We start from the raw sequence: 21,747 nt of genomic DNA on the forward strand, positions 1-21,747 counted from the left end.
TGTCGCGACAAGCATGGTGCTGGTACGAATCCTGCCATCGGATCAGGCTGTGTCTTTTGTCTTGGCATGTCCTAGAGGAAGACATATTGATCTGCTTTGCTTGGCGTGAGATAACCGTAATGTGTTGATATGCCACAAAACAGACACGCGCATGAATATCTCTAAGCTTTCAGACTTCGTTTTTTCTTCCATCTCTATTTCAACTTGTATGTGTATGCAGTTTTCGCTATCTCATACTCCCACTGTTTTAAAGTTAAAAATTTATTTTGAATATTTTAGTGATTGCTTTCTGTATACGTATTTCATCCGGATTGTTTAATTTGGTGGACGGTTCAATGTTTCTTTAGACTGAATGTTTGCATCCTCTTATATAATTGAGAAAAATGCCCAAATAGCCAAGTAAAGCCAGACAAATTATAAACTAAAAATGCATTCAAAATAAAGAGTAAGCTTGTAAATAAAGAAATTATATTAAATTCACCATTGTGTTTTTTTAAATACAAATAATATCAAGATATAATTCCGTTTACTAAACACTATATTATGTTTAAGCTTTGGCTAGTATGTGTGATCTTCCTGAGGCCACTAAATTTGGAAACATAAGGCAATAAGACAAAGCGCCATAGAAATAAAACCCTAAAAATAATACCAAATTATTGAGTAAAATCAATTCATTTATCTTAGCTTTACGAATAGATAACCGTGTGTCCGATTAATATGCACGGCATTAACGAGTAACCGTTGATGGGTTGTTGCGCTGACTGACTGAAGTAGAAGGCACATCAGCACACTTAAAATCGATTGTGATTCCGGCTTGCTAAAACAGGATCAATTGCGATTCCCTGCAGGAGCCTCGTGGTCTCTTGTGTGAAAACCTCTCCACAGGATAAAGTTAGTTGAAAGCGCCAGCGCATACATATCCCGTTTACCATTAATTCAGCTTCATGTTGAGTTGTCCTCCTTGCCAATTATAATACATCAGCTAATAAGTTGAAATAACACTGTGGATCTGCTAGCGCAATCGTTAAAATGTCAATATTTAACGTAACCTTTTTGAGAATTCAATATAAAAACTGGAAGGCCTTTTTATGCACGATTCCTAGCAAAAATCAATTTATAGTGGCAGTGGCGTTCCGAGAGAAGCGAATGCGCAGTGCGATGAGCGATTTAACATGTACAAAGCGGAATGCTACAGACAGATGAGGCATAACCCACGTTTATAAAAAAATAATAACAGCTAGAATTTAAGTAATGGCTTCAGAGTTACAAAGTAGATAGTTTAAATAGAAAGCGCTATATACTTTTTTAAATAAATAAACTCTATGGCACAATATTTCTCTCCGTCGTATTACAATTTTTTTATATTATTCATATATTTGACTTTGGTAGCAATGTATTGCTTGCATCTTTTCATCCTGCTTCTTCACACACACAGACACACACAACTCTCTCTCTCTTTATATATATATATATATATATATATATATATATATATATATATATATATATATATATATATATATATATATATATATATATATATATATACATACACTCACATCTATCTATCTATCTATATAATGTTTCAATGTTTCAGATGCTACCGGTGCAGTACGTTGTTGGTCTTGTCCGGACGGAGTGGAAAATATACGCCAGTGTGCGAACGTGGTAACGTGTGCCGATAATGAGGTATAATCTAATTTATTTATGAGGATTTTAATGTTATGTATGTATGTATGTATGTATGTATGTATGTATGAATTGGTTACGTTCATAAATACATATATCTTTAACAGTCTAGATTGACGTGGAGGATGTGCCATCCAAGAAAATCTGGGACTTTTGAAAGAATGCATTTTAGACAAAATGTTTACTAACGTCTTTAAGGATTTGACAGGTGTTATGGTTTTTTTTTTGCTGTTTTGCATGCATTATGCAGTTCTGGGATCTTTACGTTTTAGATTTTGTCTTTTCTAACTTAAGGTTACAGTTATTTGGAAGGATCTGTGTTACAAAATTTGTGTTCACTTTGGTTTCAAATTTTATGAACTTTATCTTTGGTTGGAACTATAGTGCCACGTTTGTGCTGAGATGCCGTAAAACTACATACATACATACATACATACATACATGCATGCATGCATACATGCATACATACATATTGATTTTTAGCCGTGTGCGTTTTTGTCATGTCAAACACACTCAGAGTTTTCCCATAGCATATACTGCTTGAATAAAGTTATTTTGCTTCTTAAAATATGTCATTTTATTAGGTTATTTTCTATTTATGTTCTTAACAGTCGAGGATAAAAGAAACAATGCTACTTAGAAACATAGCCAATGCATGTTTTTGTTTTTGCCACAAATCCACAAAAGCCGCAATCTTTAATTGTTAGGAACTCGTTTACTGTGGTCATTTTCTTAATACATTCAAAGATCATGTATTTGAAATCTAATGTTTGATTATTTTATGTTCAGTTCTTGTACATTCAAGGTCATATTTATCCAAATTACAGATGTGCTACTCCAGTATGACGACCGCGACAAGTGAAAATTCCGTGAAACACATCGCCTCATGTCGTAGGAAACAGGTTACGTATGACATTACATTATATCAAACTATGTATGATTGCTTACATTTTTAGACAGAATTTAACAACCACCAGATTGGTCTTGCACACATGAAATACTAGGTATGCTAACAAACCACAGATTGGTCTTGCACACATGAAATACTAGGCATGCTAACAAACCACAGATTGGTCTTGCACACTTGAAATACCAGCTATGCTAACAAACCAATTAGGCCTGAATCAGGTGATTATGTCCTAGTGGAATCAGCTGAATTATGACACACCTCATTTATTCATCGGTTCTTACCCTGTTTCTAGTCACTAAGTTTATACCCTATATCCAGTACATAAGTGTATAATCTATACCCAGTCCCTAAGTTTATACCCTATATCCAGTCTATAAGTTGTATACCTTATATCCAGTCCATAAGAGTATACCCTATATCCAGTGTATAAGTTTATACACTGTATCCAATCACTAATTCATATCCTATATTCAGCCATTAAGTTTATACCTTATATACAGTCTATACGTTTATACCTTATATCCAGTGTATAAGCACGTAGATACCTTTATAGTTTTTTATTGTTAAAAAAGTATATATAAGGTTTCTGAATTGTAGTCATACGTGCCGTGAGTACGTTCGTAAACATTAGCAATTTTCAATGAATTTTAGAAAATAACTGAACCAATGTTTACTATATATTAAAGGCTTTAGTTCAAGGTTTGTGGTGTTTTAACAAATAATTCCGATCTCCATTACGGTTAAGACACATATATTAGAAATGGATAAAAAAATAGGATAAATTCGGGTTAACCACCACAGGGAACATGCCACCAAATATGTTGGTGGGTGTGTCTTCCTTATTAACAATGATTACGCGACGAGGGCATATAAGGAAGTGTGGGACAGATGTTTCCACACACACACATACACGCACGCACGCACGCACGCACGCACGTACTCGCGCACTTTTCAAGCATCTGAACCATGTTTTGATTATGAACCACTCTGTCTTTACTGACCAACATGTTTTCTGCAAGGCAATGTTACATATAGGGGCACCAAAATGATACCCACTTACGCCTACAGTTTCCACCCTACCATATAATTCACTTTTGAGTCATTAGACGAATCCAATATATTCTCTGATACCCGATAATATTACAAGATGGAAACATATATAGTGAGTATACTGCAAACCGTCCGACTCCCATGAACCTATCGTTCCCATGAACTGTAAATAAAAAATCCTTCCTTTCAGCTTATGTATTCACGCTAATTGTATCTGTTCAATAAAGGAGACGTTCAGTAAAATAGGGCGACTTTAAAGGGCACTTCCAGTGAAGGGGATACAGGAATAAAACGTTACATCCAGATACTTTAAACGTTAAGGCCACTGGCTAAATCAGTTACTTGAGATACAAATCTAAAACCGCCAACAACATTATCCCTCTTGCAGCAAATTACGGCCAGATACCCTAAACAGATTGTATGGAGACGGTGGCACATTTGCCGCCTCTGCACATATATTTAGAGCTTGAAATAACTACCTGTAGCCCCTTACCGACGACCTACATATTTTAAAGATCACCGTGTGCGTGCCTAGTTGAACGCAAACGATGTTATGGGAACAAGTTCATACAGATGTAAGGACAGATGGTGTATAATTTATAATCAAATGCAATATACTGCTACTGTCAAGAGTTAATAAGCGGGTGCTACTTACAACAACAACCAAAGATACAGAATGTGTAAATAAAAACGTGATTTATGTCTTGATGTGCAAGAGTTTTGACAGCCAATATGTTGGCGAATGAGAAGACTTCAGAAAAGGAATAAACAAATGCAGAAGCCATGACAAAACCAAAGTCAAAACAAACTTTACCAGCCATTTCAACTCAGCCGGAAACTTTGTCCTGGTCCAAGAAATTTTGCATAGCTGAAAGAGCATTGTGACCATAAAGAGTTGTTTAATCCACTGTACTTAAGTTTTCTTTCATGTCAAACCGGTCATCCTCACTCTTCTTTTGATTTATAAAGTTATTTTTATTATTACTATTATAGTTGTTGTTATTATTATTATTATTATTAGTAGTAGTATTTGTAGTAGTAGTAGTAGTAGACCTAGTTCTATCACTTTCCATTATAATATAAATGTTATGACTCTTAAATGCATAACAAGAAAGAGCAAAACCAACAAGTTTTATATTGTTGAAAAATATTAATTTCCCTAAAATAAAAAGTGAGAGAATTTAAAAAGAACACCCAAAAACCTACAGAATGGTGAATGAATTCCTAAAATCTTAAACGTTCTATAAATTCCAATAGTTCTGAGTAATCCCAATATCTTCTAAAGGTATTCCAAATGATGCCACTGCTGTACTGATGTGTTTCAATGCAGTTATGAACTAAAATGTCTTCGAATGAATTCACAATAATCCCGTAAGCTATTAGATATCCAAATAGTCTCTAATCGAGCATTAGAACACTGCAATTCCAACGAATGAGTATTATTAAGTAAATGAATAAGTCTTCTCATATATCTTCACTATCTTAGGTTCCGATATGCAAACCCTATATACACATTGGCGGATCGAGCACATATTTTTCTGTGTTCGGGTCTGTGAATTTCATTGGATGTAGCGGCAAGCAACCTCATCCAATCAAAATGAAGTTCAAATCTGAAAGCTCTTCCTACACGATCGAGACAAACGAAGCGCACTACTTGAATGGACCAATAATTAAGCAATTTTCCACTGCCGGTCCGAGTTTGTACAAATACCATTCACTCAAATACACATGTAATTACTTCTTTCTGGTGCGTAGTCATACTTTCGATGTTAAACTTACAAATTATCTTCTTGAAGTGTATTGCCTTCAAAGTCATTTCGGCTTGTACAATGCACCGCTGTTGCACACTATTGGTTAGTTGACATTATATACTAAGGGAGGCAACTCATGAAATCCAATCGATGTCGCTAAAACAAAGCACTATAATAACTGCTCGATCCGCCAAGGTCTAGATGGGGTTAACTTATCGGAACCTTGGACGGCGAAGATGCCTCTCATATAACTCTTCCTAGATCAATAGTGCTTCTAAGATTGCCTACTTCCGCGCAATTATTCACTTATATAAGATAGTACACAATAGTTAAACTTACAATACGATGCTTTGAATGAATAATCTTGACATTTCGAAATACTCTCTCAGTAAACACATCGGCTGTTATAATTCTGGCTAATCAAAAATTAGGTCAGGCTGGCATTTTTCAGACTCATGGTCTTGTCAGATTACGTATTGTTTACTTGTAATTAACAGTGCGACTTATGAATGAACGGATCTAGGCATTTGATAACGATTCATTTCATAGTACAAAGTACGATTATAGGATTTTTGCATTGCTTTTCGTAGTGGAAATAATATTTGCGGTGCAAAGCTGAAAGTGAAAAATAATGCCCAATAAACCCGACCTCCACTTAATGACGCAATAAATGGTTCACTCGACGCAGTCTCACTCTATAGTGCTGCTGAATCCAAAATTGTTTGCCCTTCATAATTCAAATGTTCCGGTGTTGTACGAAACCTGTCAATGTTATCTTCCTCTGAAATTGAAGCAGTTGAAAAGTTACGATTACGTTCGTAACATCCTCGTCTCTTTTCGATAACAGAGACTCAGATGTAATCGAAGTGATGCTTTCCGATTGCTCAGCCTTTAATGGACAAACGTCTGGTTAGATGTGTGAGGAACATACTTTTTACACAAAAGGTCTCAAAAAATAACACTGTACGACGCTTCAACAATCAATGAAATAGCGGCGCATGTAATATTTAATTTTGTTCCTGCAACTATATAATGAAAACATTGAAGAAATCATTCGGTTTCAGTGTATAACTCTTCCTTGCCCTACTGTTTGTGATGACTCATCCAATGTTTGTGACGTTTTGAAGTTATTATGCCGAAATAATAGCGGGCGTTATGGCATTCCGTTATATACATCCGAAGCTCTTTTCTAGCATGCGATGGAAAAGGTCGGGAATGCTTTGATTGCGTACCACTAAGTACGTACGAAACGGAAAATTGAGAAAGAAAGTGCTCAATACAAAAAAACACAACATTGCCACGCCTTTATGAGGAAATTTAGTTCTCTTTTTGAAATTACAAGCATGACATGTATTGTATTGACATTAGTAGATCAGATCAAATTCGTACAACCCCGCCTCCTATATATATATATATATATATATATATATATATATAGTTCCTTCTTTAGTCTCTTACAAAACGTAAAAAAAATAATGTGAGGACAACAAGCTATATAAAATTTAACAAATAATTGCTTCCCATGAAAAACAAGATAAAAATGAGAAAAAAAGAACTTAGGTTTTACGAATCAAATCCCAAAATAATCCAAGAATTATGGAAGTCTTAGTGTAGCGTCCCGAGCTTTACCTCAGCACAAGGTCAGCTTTGACTAGATGTCAACTTAGGATTTTATTCACAAGACAGGAAAGCTATTTATATTTCAACAATTTTATAAACGCTAGTAATGGTAAATATTAGCTGTGCAATATGCATGAACGGATCAAGAATGAAATCGTAAGGTTTCAGTCAAAACTCTAAATTAGGTCCAAATGAGTTGATAACACCTAAAATTCTTTCATTACATAAATGTGTGGCTTAGTGTAAAGTCAAGAACGTACATAATACAACAATCACTGAAAACGAATAATGCATTTCTCAGGGAAGACTACTGATTGATTGATTGGTTGTATATTAACGGCGCATCAGCATTGTTAGGCTATTTAGCGCCATACAAAATATTATATGTATAATCTTTTAAAAATTATAAAAAGTCTCATATCGACCAGCGATATCAAAACCAAATAGTTGAAATTAAAACGATACGATGGTAACGGTGAAAAATGAAGCTTCCCGATCAAAGGTGGATGTAAATGGTGTATGTTAACGAAGAATGATGAAAAGGTATTAAAAAAGGGACGGTATATGTATTGCATACAACTGCACAAGGTGAAAGCATACAAGTTAGAGTTTAGAGTAAAGGTTCACTGCTTTCACGAATTCTATAATGGAAGTGATGTTTATTGTATCAGAAAGTTCCTTCATGTCAAGCTCATTGTAATACTGGTCGCGCGTAGGATGCAGGTAAAAACATTTGATCATAAAGTGCTTAACAATGAATGGTTCATTGCAAGAAACGCACTCTGGTGGGTCTTCACCTTTTAGTATGTGGGAGTGGTTTATATAAGTATGACCAATTTGGACTCTTGCAATGACTACCTCCTCCCTACGCATGGTTCTGTAGGAAGGAGTCCATTCTCCTAGAGTTGGCTTGATTGCATGAAGTTTGTTATTCACTACATCATTCCATGATGCCTGCCACTTCTGACGAAAGGACTTTCTGACATTAGGTTTAAAATCAGTATACGGTATTTTAAGATCAGATGGTTCTTGAATAAGGGCCATTTTAGCAGCTTGATTCGCTTTTTCGTTACCTTTAATACCAATATGGCTAGGTAACCAACAGTATATTTTATTGTGGGAGACACTCAGCTCGGTATTTTTGACGAGTAAGATTTTCAATAATGGATTCTCCAGTTTTCTATTGTGTAGTGACTGAAGTACTGATAGCGAGTCGGAGAAGATGATGCCGTTTAAAATACGTTTGTTTTCTATATGTTGCAGAGCAAAGTCTATTGCTCTGATTTCGGCTGAACAAATTGATGCTCCATTTGGTAAGCGAACTTGCGTTGTGTGAATTCCACAAACGAAGGCTGCAGCAGCCTTTTCCTCACCTTTTGATCCATCGGTGTAAATTCTTGTGTAGTTTTTAAATTCGGTGAGGAGTTCATGGTAAGAGTTTTGGAAGACAGAAGGGTTTGTCTCGGATTGTTTTCCATCGTGTAGCGTAAAAAGTACTTTTCGTTGCTTAAGTAACCAGGGTGGTGTTTCGGAGATGGACGTTTTCTGAATTTTAGAAAGATCTATTTTTGTACTGTCAAAGCTGGATGATATTCGAATGCCAAAGGAAGGTATGGCGTTTGGCTTATTTTCATATAAGGTTTTGTATTTGAGTTGAAAAACAGCCGAAAAAGCAAGATTCAGAGGGTTTGATTTTAATTTGAGAGCGTACTGTGCGGAAAGCATTTCTCTACGATGTGATAACGGTGGTTCGTTCGCTTCAGCTAATAGGCTTTCACACGGGGATGTTTTAAATGTTTCCAGAGCCAGTCTTATTCTCTGATGATGAATTGGATCAAGCATTTTAAGATATGACTTTCTGGCTGAACCATATCCAACGCAACCATAGTCCAGTTTGGAGCAAATAAACGTTCTACATAAATTCAGGATGACTTTTATATCAGCACCCCATTCAGTGTGCGCTACTACTTTAAGTAGGTCAAGTGCTTTTAAGCATTTAGCTTTCAAGTTCTTTAGGTGTGGAATAAAAGTCAGTTTTCTGTCAATGATGATACCTAAAAATTGTGTTTCCTCAATAACTGGAATAGGTGTTCCGTCCAGCGTGAGTTTAGGTTCATCGTGGTGTCTTCGTAACTGACAGAAAGGCACACATACCGTTTTTGATTTCGAGAATTTGAAGCCGTTCGTACTAGCCCAATTTTGAATCTTTTTTATATTTTGCTATAGTTGTCTTACAATTGTATGCATGTGCTTTGATCGATAACATACTAGAAAATCATCAACATATAACGAGCAATCCGCATCAGGAGTCAAACATTTGGTGATGGTATTGCTTTCGATATTGAAAAGCGTCACAGATAAAATACTGCCCTGGGGCACACCCATCTCTTGCTCGTGCATATCTGAGAGAGTAGAGCCCACACTTACCTTGAATTCTCTGTCTGAGAGAAAGTTGGATATAAAAGAGGGCAGACGGCCTTTTTGACCCAGATCATGCAGGTCATTTAGTATCCTGTACTTCAATGTCGTGTTATAGGCCTTTTCCAAATCGAAGCAAATCGCTACTAAATGTTCTTTCTTGATAAATGCGTCGCGAATAAATATTTACAGTCTAACCGGATGATCACTGGTGCTCCGTCCATAACGAAAGCCACTTTGGAAAGGAGATATTAAATTGTTAGTTTCCAGGTACCATACAAGCCGAGAATTGTTCATTCGTTCCATTGTTTTGCACATGCAGCTTGTGAATGCAATAGGCCGATAGTTGGTAGGATCTTCGCTATCTTTACCTGGATTGGGAACTGGTAATAATGTTGCTTCTTTCCAAATCTTATGTACATTACCAGTAATCCATAAATCATTGAAGAGATTCAAAAGAAATGTTAATGATGATTCTGGAAGGTGTTTTAAAAACTGATAATGTTTTTCGTCAGGCCCAGCGGATGTATCATCGACCTTGTCTAAAGCCTCCATAAGCTCTGATAGTGAGAACAGTTGGTTATAACTGTCCGAGTTGTTGGATGTCAGTGTTTTCAATTTTGGAAGGCTTCTGAATAATGAGATGATGAGGAATTTTCAGAGAATGTGTCAGCAAGAACATTTGCTATGTCACGTTTTGAACTTAAATTGTTATTTGTTCAGTTTCAGATATCGGAGAGAATTGTGTTTTCTCTTTCCGTTTATTTTGCGGGTCGTGTTCCAAACTTTCCTAATAGAGTAACGAGAGTTTAAAGAAGAAACATATTTCTTCCATGATGCTCGCTTACTTTCTTTGATTGTGCGGCGAGCTTTGGCCCGGATAATACGATATTTACTTAAATTTTCAGTCGTCGGACGATTGTTAAATTTTTTCAATGCTTCTCGGCGTTGTCTAATGGCTTCCTTACTTTTCTTATTGAACCAAGGTGTTGGGGTTCTTTTGCAGTTTGGTGAGGACTTGGGGATAGATTCTTCTGCAATCTCGGTTAAAATAGAAATTAAAATGCTGAATAGGGTCATTAACATTGAAAACTGTATCCTCATTCAGCCTCGTTTTACAGAGTGTTTCAAACTTAGCCCATTTGGCTTTCTTTATGTTCCATTGTGGAATTGCATCATCAATTGTAGATTTAATATTTTTAAGGAAGACTGGAAAGTGATCACTGATGTGAAGGTCATCAGCGACCTTCCATTCATAGTCCAAAAGCAGCGAAGGAAAACATATTATCAAATCGATGCATGTGTATGTACCCGTTCCTGGATGTAAATATGTCGGTGATTTGGTGTTATATAGACACAAATTGTGTCTGGAAATGAAGTCTTCTATTTTGTGGCCTCTGTCACTTATGTGATTTGATCCCAATAAAATGTTATGGACATTAAAATCCCTGAGTAAAACAAAGAGTGCTGGAAGTTGTTTAACAGGATTGTAAATTCGTTTGCTACTAGGTTGGTGTTTAGTGGTATGTAAATAGAACAATCACTCGATTTAGAATGAAGCTTACAGCACTGGCTTGTAAATTTGTGTTTAAAGGGATGACGCTATGAGAGGCCCTGTTGTTCACAATAACAGAGACTCCTCCTGAGGCCCTGTCAACATTTTGAGAGTAGATGTTAAAGAGGGAGTAGTTTTTAAGTGTAATGTTTTCCATATCTTTCAAAAACATTTCCTGAAGGCATAGTACTGCGGGATCATGTTCGTTTAAAGGCAGAAGAATATCGTGGTAGTTGGCTTTAAGTCCTCTACAGTTCCATTGTATGATAGTGTTCTTCATTACAGGTTTATATTGAAGATTCTGGAACTAGGTTAGACCTTTCGCGGAGAAAATCTGTTTGGTTATTTCTCTGGAGGAAGTACGGGGGTGTATTTTTTGTTGTTAGGTCTGAAGCCACCTTGAGGACATGGAGCAGTTTCTTCTGCATCCATATCCTCAAAGTCTCCAAACCTATTGTGCAGCTTTATGGGGTCATCAGACCCCTTTTGCTGCCTATTTGTTTGCGACCTTTTTGTACTGTTTGGTGATCTTGGTGGTGGAGTATTGTTGAATGTTGTTTGAGTAGATGTTGAGTTTTTCGGGGGGTTGTAATGCAGAATGTTCGAGCTGGAAGGGGATTTAGGTGGGTGTGTTTGCGTTTGTGCGTCTTTCATTGCTTTTTGGTTGCTTTTTACTACAGTTGAGAAGGACGGGCCGGGGAGTGACGTTCTAGCTTCTACAAGCTTCCTGGCCTCTGGATAAGGGATGTTAGATGTGTATTTAACCCTCTGTATTTCCTTCTCCTGTTTCCATGTGTCGCATTCCTTCAAATTAGCATGGTGTTCCTTTCCGCAGTTGACGCAATGCGGAGTGGCTTTGCACTCGGATTCCCGATGAGAGGGGCCTCCGCATCGGCCACATATTTGGCTTCTGGAGCATCGGTCTTCATGATAGCCGTTTTTTTGACATGAGTAGCATCGGAGGAGATTTGGTATGTATATCTCAACCTTAACTTGTAGGAATCCAACTTTGACAACATTAGGTACTGTTGGCTTGTTGAAGGTGAGTATAATGGTGTTGGTGTCCTGCAGATTGTTGTTTCGTTTGCTACGAATTCTGCGGACTGCAGCGACACCTTCATTTTTCATCCCCTCGACGATTTCTTTATCGCTGACTCCAGCCAAGTCAAGGCAACGAATGTATTAAGTGTAGAGTGGGCGAAGCATGTCAATGGAATATCATGGAAAGTTTTAATTATGTGGATATTTTCAGTATGTGCTTTGCGCTCGAACTCTACAAGTAGGCCACCTGATTTTATTTTTTTGACACTTTTTGGCTTGCCGACTAATCCAAGTATAGTCTTTTCGACTATAAATGGAGATAGTGCAGCAAGTGGTTTAGATTCGTCTTTTGATTGGATGACCATGAAGCGAGGAGAGGATTCCACACTACATGGTTCATCATCTGACTCTGATCCAGCTTTGGTAGGTTTGTTTTGATTTTTTATTTGTTGGTTTTATTGAAAATTCAGCACCCGTGCTCCCCTGCCACCATGAAGCGCAACAAGGAGACACTTTTCAAGTGCCAGGGATACACAGATGTCATACTCAGTTGATAAAATTACCTTTGATTGACCCGTGAAGTCACCACCTTCTAGGGTTGATAATATTACCTCCCGATTGATCTGTTAAGCCACCGCCGTCACGGAAGTCTTCTAAGACTTTGGAAAGGGAAAGATAAAAGAATAGACTATATGGGCGACGGTGGTATCAAGAGAGATACAAGGAGAAAGATAAAGGAGGTGAGGGAGTAAATAAAGACTTCCTAGGGCTCGGCGTGACCAGCCGATTTGTCGAGACCGGGCCCATCCCGACCACCCGTCTAGAAGAAGTTAAGGCCAAAGTAGTGTATTGCATGGAAAGCCTCTGCTCAACTACCAGGATCCTTTCCTCCCCCGATACGGGACGCAACACACGGCAAACAGGTTGCCTCTGCTTAGATGCCTCTTACGACACGTAGTGAGGCACGTCGGGCCAATTCTACAACCCCAGACCCGCAGGGGGTGGGAAGAGTGCAGCCAAAAGCAAACTGAATTATATAACACATGACAAACGATACCGCTCAAATGTGTTTCACAGTGAGTTTAGTATTGTTATGGTCCAGAATGCACTAATGCTTTGAAATATAAATTTAGAATTGTTTTTCTTTTTAGTCAACTGAATGTCACGTTAATATACTATATAGTTAATATACTAGATAAATAAGGAATGCTCCCTTCTATACACGTTAAGTTATTTACCGTAGCTACTATATATATATATATATACACACACATCAGTATATATATATATATATATATATATATATATATATATATATATATATATATATATATATATATATATATATGTTTGAATTTCCATATGCAGCAATTATATGACAACATAATATGTTATTGTTTTATCACTCAATATAGATGTAGGCCATCGGTTAAACCAGGCTACTGTAGTATAACTCTGTTAATTCTACGGGGGTATCAATCTTCAACACTGATAAATATATTGTAGATTTATTTCATATCATTTGGAATATTATATCGTCTGTAATGGTTTATATTGTTATAATAAGACCTCTATAGTAACCATACCGCGGTCGTATTAGCTGTCACTGTTCTCTTATTGCATATCACATGTGCTCGACGCAAAGCTTGATGTTGAGGAAAAAAAAAAACAACAATAATCTAAAGGAGAAAAATCATACAGAGTGACAAAAATACTTTAAATTACCCCCACGACCCGTTCTGACATAGGACCCTCTCTATCATAATATATAAGAGAGAAGGTATGGAACTTCCAAATACTTCATTCCACCCATGACCCTCGATTTCCTTTTGCTATTTCCGTTTTTTAAGGCACACGACCATACTATATGGTTTGTTTTACTCCTGAGATATTTTTCGATCCATCAAGCCATCACTGACATTGTTTGTACCCCCGACCGATTTCAAAACGAGAACGTTTAATGTGATAAAAAGTGCACATAACTAAGTCAACTGAATCATTGATTTATAATTTCTAACCTGACTGACCAGAATGGCATTAATGCTGGCATCTCCTGCACCATTACATGCTTAGTGGACTTTCCATAATAACACGGCGCCATATTGCGTACACTATAGGCTAGTTTATTTCCATCAGACAACACAGTGACGTAGTTCATCCTGTTTGGCAACTGCCGGATCATTCCGTAAATTACATAACGTTGAGAATTTGGAATTATATCCCCTTGCATTTAGAATTTAAACCGCTTGTTAAATCCACATCAGCGTCGTACTGATGTGTCAAAAAGTTCTTTCTTGAATCACAGAAAACAATATTCCAGTGTTTTAATTCTGGTAAATTTCGATAAATGTCTTTGTCCAAGGATTAATATAGAGCACTATTACTGCCAGGGAAGACAAACTTGAAATCCAAATAAATTGAAGAAAACAAAATAATTAGCCGAAAAACTGGTCACAACATAATAAGCTTTAACTTCTCAAGTGTTAAGGCAAGAATAGATTTTATTTCTCAAAACATCAATAATAAACGTAACTACAACGCAAAACAGATGCCCGGATGTGTGTCGATCCATATGAAAAACCAGACTTTGTAGGCTAAACTCTTTCGACTTTAAATAGATCTCTTTTAAAGTTAAATACAAAACACAGACAAGACAAACAGAAAACGAAAAGTATTGAGGTTACAAAATTTTGCATGTCTATTTCTATACGAATAAAAGCTTCATAGTTTTGATGTTTCAAATAGTTAGCTTCGACTTGATGTTGGTGCTGAAAAATATTCTATGTTGACCTAGAAATCGATGATTCATATAGTCATCTGTTTTTTTAAATGTAATTTTGCGTAACCACATATTATTTTGTTTTAATAGTAATTATAGGTTATCGGGTGACTCATAAGCAAATTGAAAGAATTATTTAAAAGAAAATGTTGCGGCTGCAAAATGATGATTTTGTTTGTGCCTGGCTGTCTCTTTTTCGCCTTCTTGGTTAAACCGCTCATCACATGCAAGATCTGTTGCCTACATTATGTCAGAAAAAATGAAAAGTTACACAGAATAAACAATCTTCACAGATCTGATTGGATGACAAAGAAGCTGTACAAAAGTTCAGTTGCAGAAAACTTATCTTCACGTGGCAACATATTCAGTGATGCAGCACTTATTGCCTTTGCTCGTAACCTCAACTAGAGTTCTGGAACCATGAAAGAAAAGAAATCTTACTCGATTTGCTGCCTTAGAACAATGAAACCACCAACATCAATTAAAGTAAACTAGCTGAAACATAAAAACTTGAAAGCTTTTATTCCTATATAAATAGTCATGTAAAATTTTGTAGCCGCTACTCTTTGCTTTCTGTTTCTCCTGTCTGAGTTTTTTTTATTTGCCTTTGAAAACGACTCATTTGCAAAATTTAACAAATATATTTATTTCCCTAGGTACAAAGTAAAAACGAGGAAAAGAACTTACGGTATTGCAAATTAAATATCAAAATAATCCAAGAATTACAGACACAAGTCCTAGTAATTAAATGTCCTGAATATAATTCAGTAAAAGTCCAGAAAAAATCCCCAAACTGAAGTCAATGACGTGTCTGCGGTAGCTATTGAAGTGTCAATGTGTCAACAGTCTTTTGTTTAATCACAGAAATGTAATTCCAGGTTTGAATATACTTTAAATTCCAGTAAATATTTCTATCCAAGAATTTTATCACAGCTCTTTTTAATTCCTGAGAAAGAAGATAATCACTTGAATTAAATAATTTGGACATAAAAGCTTAAAAAATTAACAAACAAACAATTAGGTTAAATATACATAGAATGTATATATGCCGAGCTTATTGGCGATGGGATAATATGCAAAACTGTATAGTTTATTGCCAAGTAGCAGTGACGAGTACTTAGCGGCGTTGTTGCGGATTGGCTTGTCCATTTCTTATAATTCCCTTTCTAGATGTGATCATTTCGTCTGTTGTTTCGTTCTTTTCCGTTAGATTGTACCTCTGTTTTAGTCTAGATAGTTTTGATTCTCTGTGTGAACTATACATGTTGATTGTTTTACGCATGTCACACACACGTTGTGTATTTATCTGCAGCTATGTATTATTGAGACGGTGACCGTTTTATTAATTTAATTTTTGGGGATGGGCGGTGCGTCAGACTTGATTTTTCTTTCATCCAATATATTTTTGTTTCTTTTGTCCCAAGATATATCAATATTTTTAACAAAAATGATGGAAATAATTAGTTCTTGATTTCTGTAAATCTGTGCAAAATTAAAATTATTTTGCTTTTGTAAGCCATTTAGAGGTCCGACACACTTAAACAGCCCACTTGGGCTGGCCAGGAACTATCGACAAATAATCCCTGGATTATGAACCTAACACTTTACCAAAAGAGTTACCCATTTCCAACTTTCGCACAGTAAGGAATCTATGTTGTTCACCCCACTATTTAAGTTCTTTTGCACGGATAAGACTCTTATGTATTTTTTTTGCACGGATAAGACTGTTATGTATGTATTTTTTTTTGCACGGATAAAACTGTTATATATGTATTTCTTTGATTGATAAGATTTATGTATGTATTATTTCAGGACTGCACAACGCTGACCATGGCTGTTATGGACGTTCTGAAACTTAAAGAAGAACTCATGCACAGACTGACATTAAAGCGTGATACACCTATCTGCGACATTTGTTGTGGAGATCACATGTGCAATAGCCAACCTTGCGTTAATATCAGGGGTATATCCACTCTCGAAACTTTGCATTTTATTGCGTTTCTTTAGATTGCATTACCTTTTATTACATTAGATTACCGTTATTTACAGTCCTGTGATGGAGTAGCTTACAAACACAATAAATCACATTACGTTTTATTACATTAGATTACCGTTATATAAAGTACTGTGATGGAGACGTTTACAAACACTGTACATTAAATTACGTTTTATGACATTAGATTACTGTTATGTATAGTACTGTGATGGAGATGTTTTCAAATATTATAAATCACATTACCTTTTATTACATTAGTTTACTGTCAAGTACAGTTACTGTCATGGAGCAGTTTACAAACAATAAATCACATTACATTTTATTACATTAGATTACCGTCATGTACAGCACTGTGATGGAGATGTTTATAAACAGTTTACATTACATTACGTGTTATTACATTAGATTACTGTCAGGTACAGTTACTGTGATGGAGACATTTTCATATACAATAGATTACATTATCTTATATTACAACAGATTACATGTTAGTACAGTACTGTGATGGAGAGGTTTTAAAACTTCGATTAAATTTCATTAAGGCATATTACTTGACTAGACTACATTATTGCCTATGCTAAGCTGGTCTTACCCAATCTTACCATACCATACCCTACCCTACATTACCATACCAAATCTTACCATGCCTTACCGTACCTTCCATTACCTTGCCAAATCTTACCATGCCTTACTGTACCTTCCATTACCTTACCAAATCATATCATGCATTACATTACCTTATCAAATTGCACCATATCTCACATACCTTCCCTTACCTTACCAAATCTCACAATATCTTACCATACCTTCCATTACCTTTTCTAAATCATACCGTACCTTCCATTACCTTACCCAATCGCACCTTACCTTCCATTACCTTAAGAAATCGTATCATATCTTACTATACATTACATTACCTTAACAATCATTAAAATAGATTAATTACCGAACCATACATACATAAACATACCTTGCTGTACGTTACCAAAACGTACCATGCCTCACATTACTTTGCCAGACATTACCATACATTACATTACCATTCATCATAGCTGGGTAACATTATGTTACTGCTCCGAGATATGATATTTATCTGTATCAGATGTCGAATTGAAGCTATTCTTTCAATGAAATTTACTAAAGTTTTCATTTTCCCAACATGTGAGGCAAAATCTATTGATGTGGGTTAAATGAAAAGAAGTTATGATGATGTACCGACAGAAATATCATTTACCTTTTGAGGTAATGTCGTTTATATAAGATAGGTTTGACAGTAGATTTAACTATTTTTTACGTTTAGCATTTAGTTTAATTTGGAAGGGTTTATCTTTATATTTGTATCAATTTCGAAGGGTTTATCTTGTTGCACTTTTATTTGTATTAATTTGGAAGGGTTTATCTTTATATTTGTATTATTTTGGAAGGGTTTCTTTTTATATTTGTATTATTTTGGAAGGGTTTATCTTTATATTTGTATTAATTTGGGAGGGTTTATCTTTATATTTGTATTATTTTGGAAGGGTTTATCTTTATATTTGTATTAATTTGGAAGGGTTTCTCTTGTAGCACTTTATATTTGCATTTGTTTGGAAGGGTTTATCTTGTAACACTTTATATTTGTATTAATTTGGAAGGGTTTATCTTGTAGCACTTTATATTTGTAAGGGATTATCTTTATATTTGTATTAATTTGTTTGGAAGGGTTTATCTAGTAGCACTTTATATTTGTATTAATTTGGAAGGGTTTATTTTTTATAATTGTATTAATTTGTAAGGGTTTTTCTTTATAATTGTATTAATTAAGAATGGTTTATCTTCTTATTTTCTGGTACAAATCTGTATGTATGCATTTTCGAACTGTAATCTGACTCAACACTATATAGTCTATCAGTGTGCTGACGCGCCGTTAAATGCGAATGCATACATACATATACATTTCTCTTTTTATTTTAGCTATTCCTATTTTTATCCATGTTATACATTTTCTTTCAGATCACCTTTACGTATACTACAAACATGGCTTACTCAACAACAACACTCTGACTAAGCAGATCCATCATCCATAGAGCAACGAAAAGGCCAGGGAATGACGGGTATATCGCAAACGAAATCCTTTCTGAACTACAGTTTATATTTAGACATTCAAATAAGCATTTGTGCTGGTTGCTGTGCCCTACTTTTATGTGGAAAAGGCTATGATTTAACAGTTTTCAATTTCAGAGCTGTTTGTCTAGTATCTTCATCTGGAGACTATTTGTGTTAATAAACTTAATGTGCAACGCCATATTGTTAAAAATGATCTTGTATTATCGTTATCTCTTTTAACAAAATATTTGTAGTTAGTCTAATATATACTAAAATTATTCTGAATCCCTTTTTTTGGCAAGTACAATGTCACGTGCCTTGTACGGTATTATTATTATTAACACCAGAGAAGGACGGAAAATTAACAGATTAAATAGCATAAAGCCCCATGTCAGCAAGGCTGTCGGTCGAGGTGTAAAGAGTATACAGAAATAATAAAGTGAAAGGTATAACAATTTAATAAACTATATCACGGTGTTCAACAATTACTGGACAATTTTGAATGCAGTTGCTTCCAATCAATATAAGACCTATTCACATTGCCAGTTATCATCACGCGAAAGTAAAGGTGACAGTGTTTCCTTCCCGTGTCCCTTCTATGTTACTCATCTGTAACTTCCGCCTTGTATCTAGATTCGGTACTTCCGGGAACCTTGTTTCCGTTCTCCGGCCCTGCGCCTTCGCACTTTGATAGCTCTGGTGGCCTAGTCGTTAGAGCGTGCGCCTCGGATGCGGGAGGTAGTGAGTTCTATTCCCGGGTGAGTCATACCAGAGACTTACAAAAATGGTACTTAAAGTTGCCTCGCTTTGCGCTCAGCATTAAGAGATTAGTGTTATGACTGGTCGGCCTGGTGTCAGGATAATGTGACTGGGTGGGACATCATGCTACATGCCTGCGGCATGATGCCCCAGTGCTAGACATCACTATAAACAGCCACACTACTGACATCGTAGCGATATGACTGAACAATTATTAAAGCTACGTTAAAATCCAAATCACATACACACCTTCTCACTAATGTCTATTCTCCTGTCCCTATGCCTTCGCACAACTACCAATTCTCCTGTCCGGTGGTCTAGTGGTTAGAGCGTCCACCTCGGACGCGGGAGTTCGTGGGTTTGAACCCCGGCCGAGTCATACCAAAGGCTTACAAAAATGGTACTAACATCTGCCTTGCTTGGCGCTCAGCATTAAGAGGTTAGTGTTAGGACTGGTCGGCCGGGTGTGAGGATAATGTGACTGGGTGGGACATGATGGTACATATCTGCGGCATGATGCTCCAGTGCTAGACATCACTATAAACTGCCACACTGCAGACATCATAGCAGTATGACTGCAAAATGGTTAAAAGCTACGTTAAAAATTCAAATCACACACACACACACACACACACACACACACACACTTCTCCCAGCCCTGCTCCTACACACAACTGTCTATTTCTCCTTCACACAACTGTCTATTCTCTCTAATCTTCAGATGGCGCCCTAGTCCCACACGGAAAGCTTCCCGTGGATTAGAAAGAACCTACAATTTTGTTTCCTTTCTCGATCATACCAGAATTAACACACTCTCACATACCTTTCATCAGCATAATGGCAATTAAATCGTCAGATCAACTCATACACTCACATCTAAATATTCCACACACTCTTGCTCTCTAACAAAGACTATAAAAACAACACTAATATCGCCACTTCTGATACATACACACATATCCCTAATTCTTGATACGGTAAATAATCAACAACAAGAAGATTTCTACGCATTACAAATTAGAAAGACACATACAATTATAAATATGCCTAATTATACGTGCACAAGGCCAACAATGCCTAACTCTGCATAATCCACACGAGATATTCAAATACAACAAGTACAAGTTCTAACACTAATCTATTATATTCAGTTATGCTCTACGATGCAAATCGAAGCAAATTACATCATCCACTTCGATTCTATCCTAACAACTACATACATTAATGTGAATATTAATAATTCACTATACGACATTACAACATGTTGAAAATTCGGCTATTCATAGAAGATTCATTTTCTACTAAATTAAGTGCACATAGTACGTATAAATCGTATAGCACCTATGTAAGTTGTGGGTGATGAAATGCGTAGATATTATAGGAAAATAACAGCGAAAATGGCTCAAAGAAAGGTAGCCAGTTGAAATGTTTGGAAACAAAATGTAAATGATGTAACAATCGAAATTTAATAAAAACCGACAAGCGTATGAAAACAAAAAAACAATACGCAAGAGCAGTTATTTGACAAATTATTGCTTCGCTGAGGGTCCGCAGGAAATATGTGCACGGACTGCATTTTGTAGGCTCCTTAAATTATATGTCTGCTGCTGAAAACTGAAATAGAATTGTAAAGATGACATGGTGGGATTATTTAACTCAGGGTAAAACAAGAAAATGGACAAATGTGTTCCCTAATATTTTGGTTGGACATAATAAATAAACTTAAAGACCTAATAATGTTTCATACCTTAAATATTTTCAACATGTTTTTGCTTTCTAATTTCATGGTGTTTGTTTTGTGCAATCATATAATTATATATGTCTTTTTATGTTATAGGTTTTGTCCAATGTTGTAATGCACTTAGAGCTTCTAAAGATTAGAAGCTATACAAAGTCCTCATTATTATTATTATTATTATTATTATTATTTGGCCATAAAATGGTTGAAAATTATGGATTAATTTATTTGATTACCCGACAATCGGATACCTATTAAAGCCCTAAATATATCATTGGTCAGAAATTGTTTATTTTAAAATATAAATCCAATTGGGCAAAAGGCACAATCAGACATATAATTGGAGGTGACTCCAC

At 35.9% G+C, this 21,747-nt stretch overlaps 1 protein-coding gene across 2 annotated transcripts in view; it reads left to right on the forward strand.

The window, feature by feature from the left end:
- The window catches only part of LOC149779271 (uncharacterized), a 40,418-nt gene extending 21,310 nt beyond the window's left edge, over positions 1-19,108 (forward strand). For both annotated transcript variants that reach the window (XM_089939865.1, XM_089939866.1), the window contains exons 6-9: positions 1,598-1,689; positions 2,517-2,591; positions 16,626-16,776; positions 18,802-19,108. In XM_089939865.1, coding sequence (XP_089795991.1) covers positions 1,598-1,689; positions 2,517-2,591; positions 16,626-16,776; positions 18,802-18,875 — 392 coding nt within the window. In that variant the 3' untranslated portion in view covers positions 18,876-19,108. The remainder of the gene's footprint in view (positions 1-1,597; positions 1,690-2,516; positions 2,592-16,625; positions 16,777-18,801) is intronic.
- Positions 19,109-21,747: the final 2,639 nt, after the last annotated feature.

The sequence above is a fragment of the Sinohyriopsis cumingii genome, chromosome 17, assembly GCF_028554795.1.
Source record: "Sinohyriopsis cumingii isolate HCF-2022 chromosome 17, ASM2855479v2, whole genome shotgun sequence".
Taxonomy (NCBI): domain Eukaryota; kingdom Metazoa; phylum Mollusca; class Bivalvia; order Unionida; family Unionidae; genus Sinohyriopsis; species Sinohyriopsis cumingii.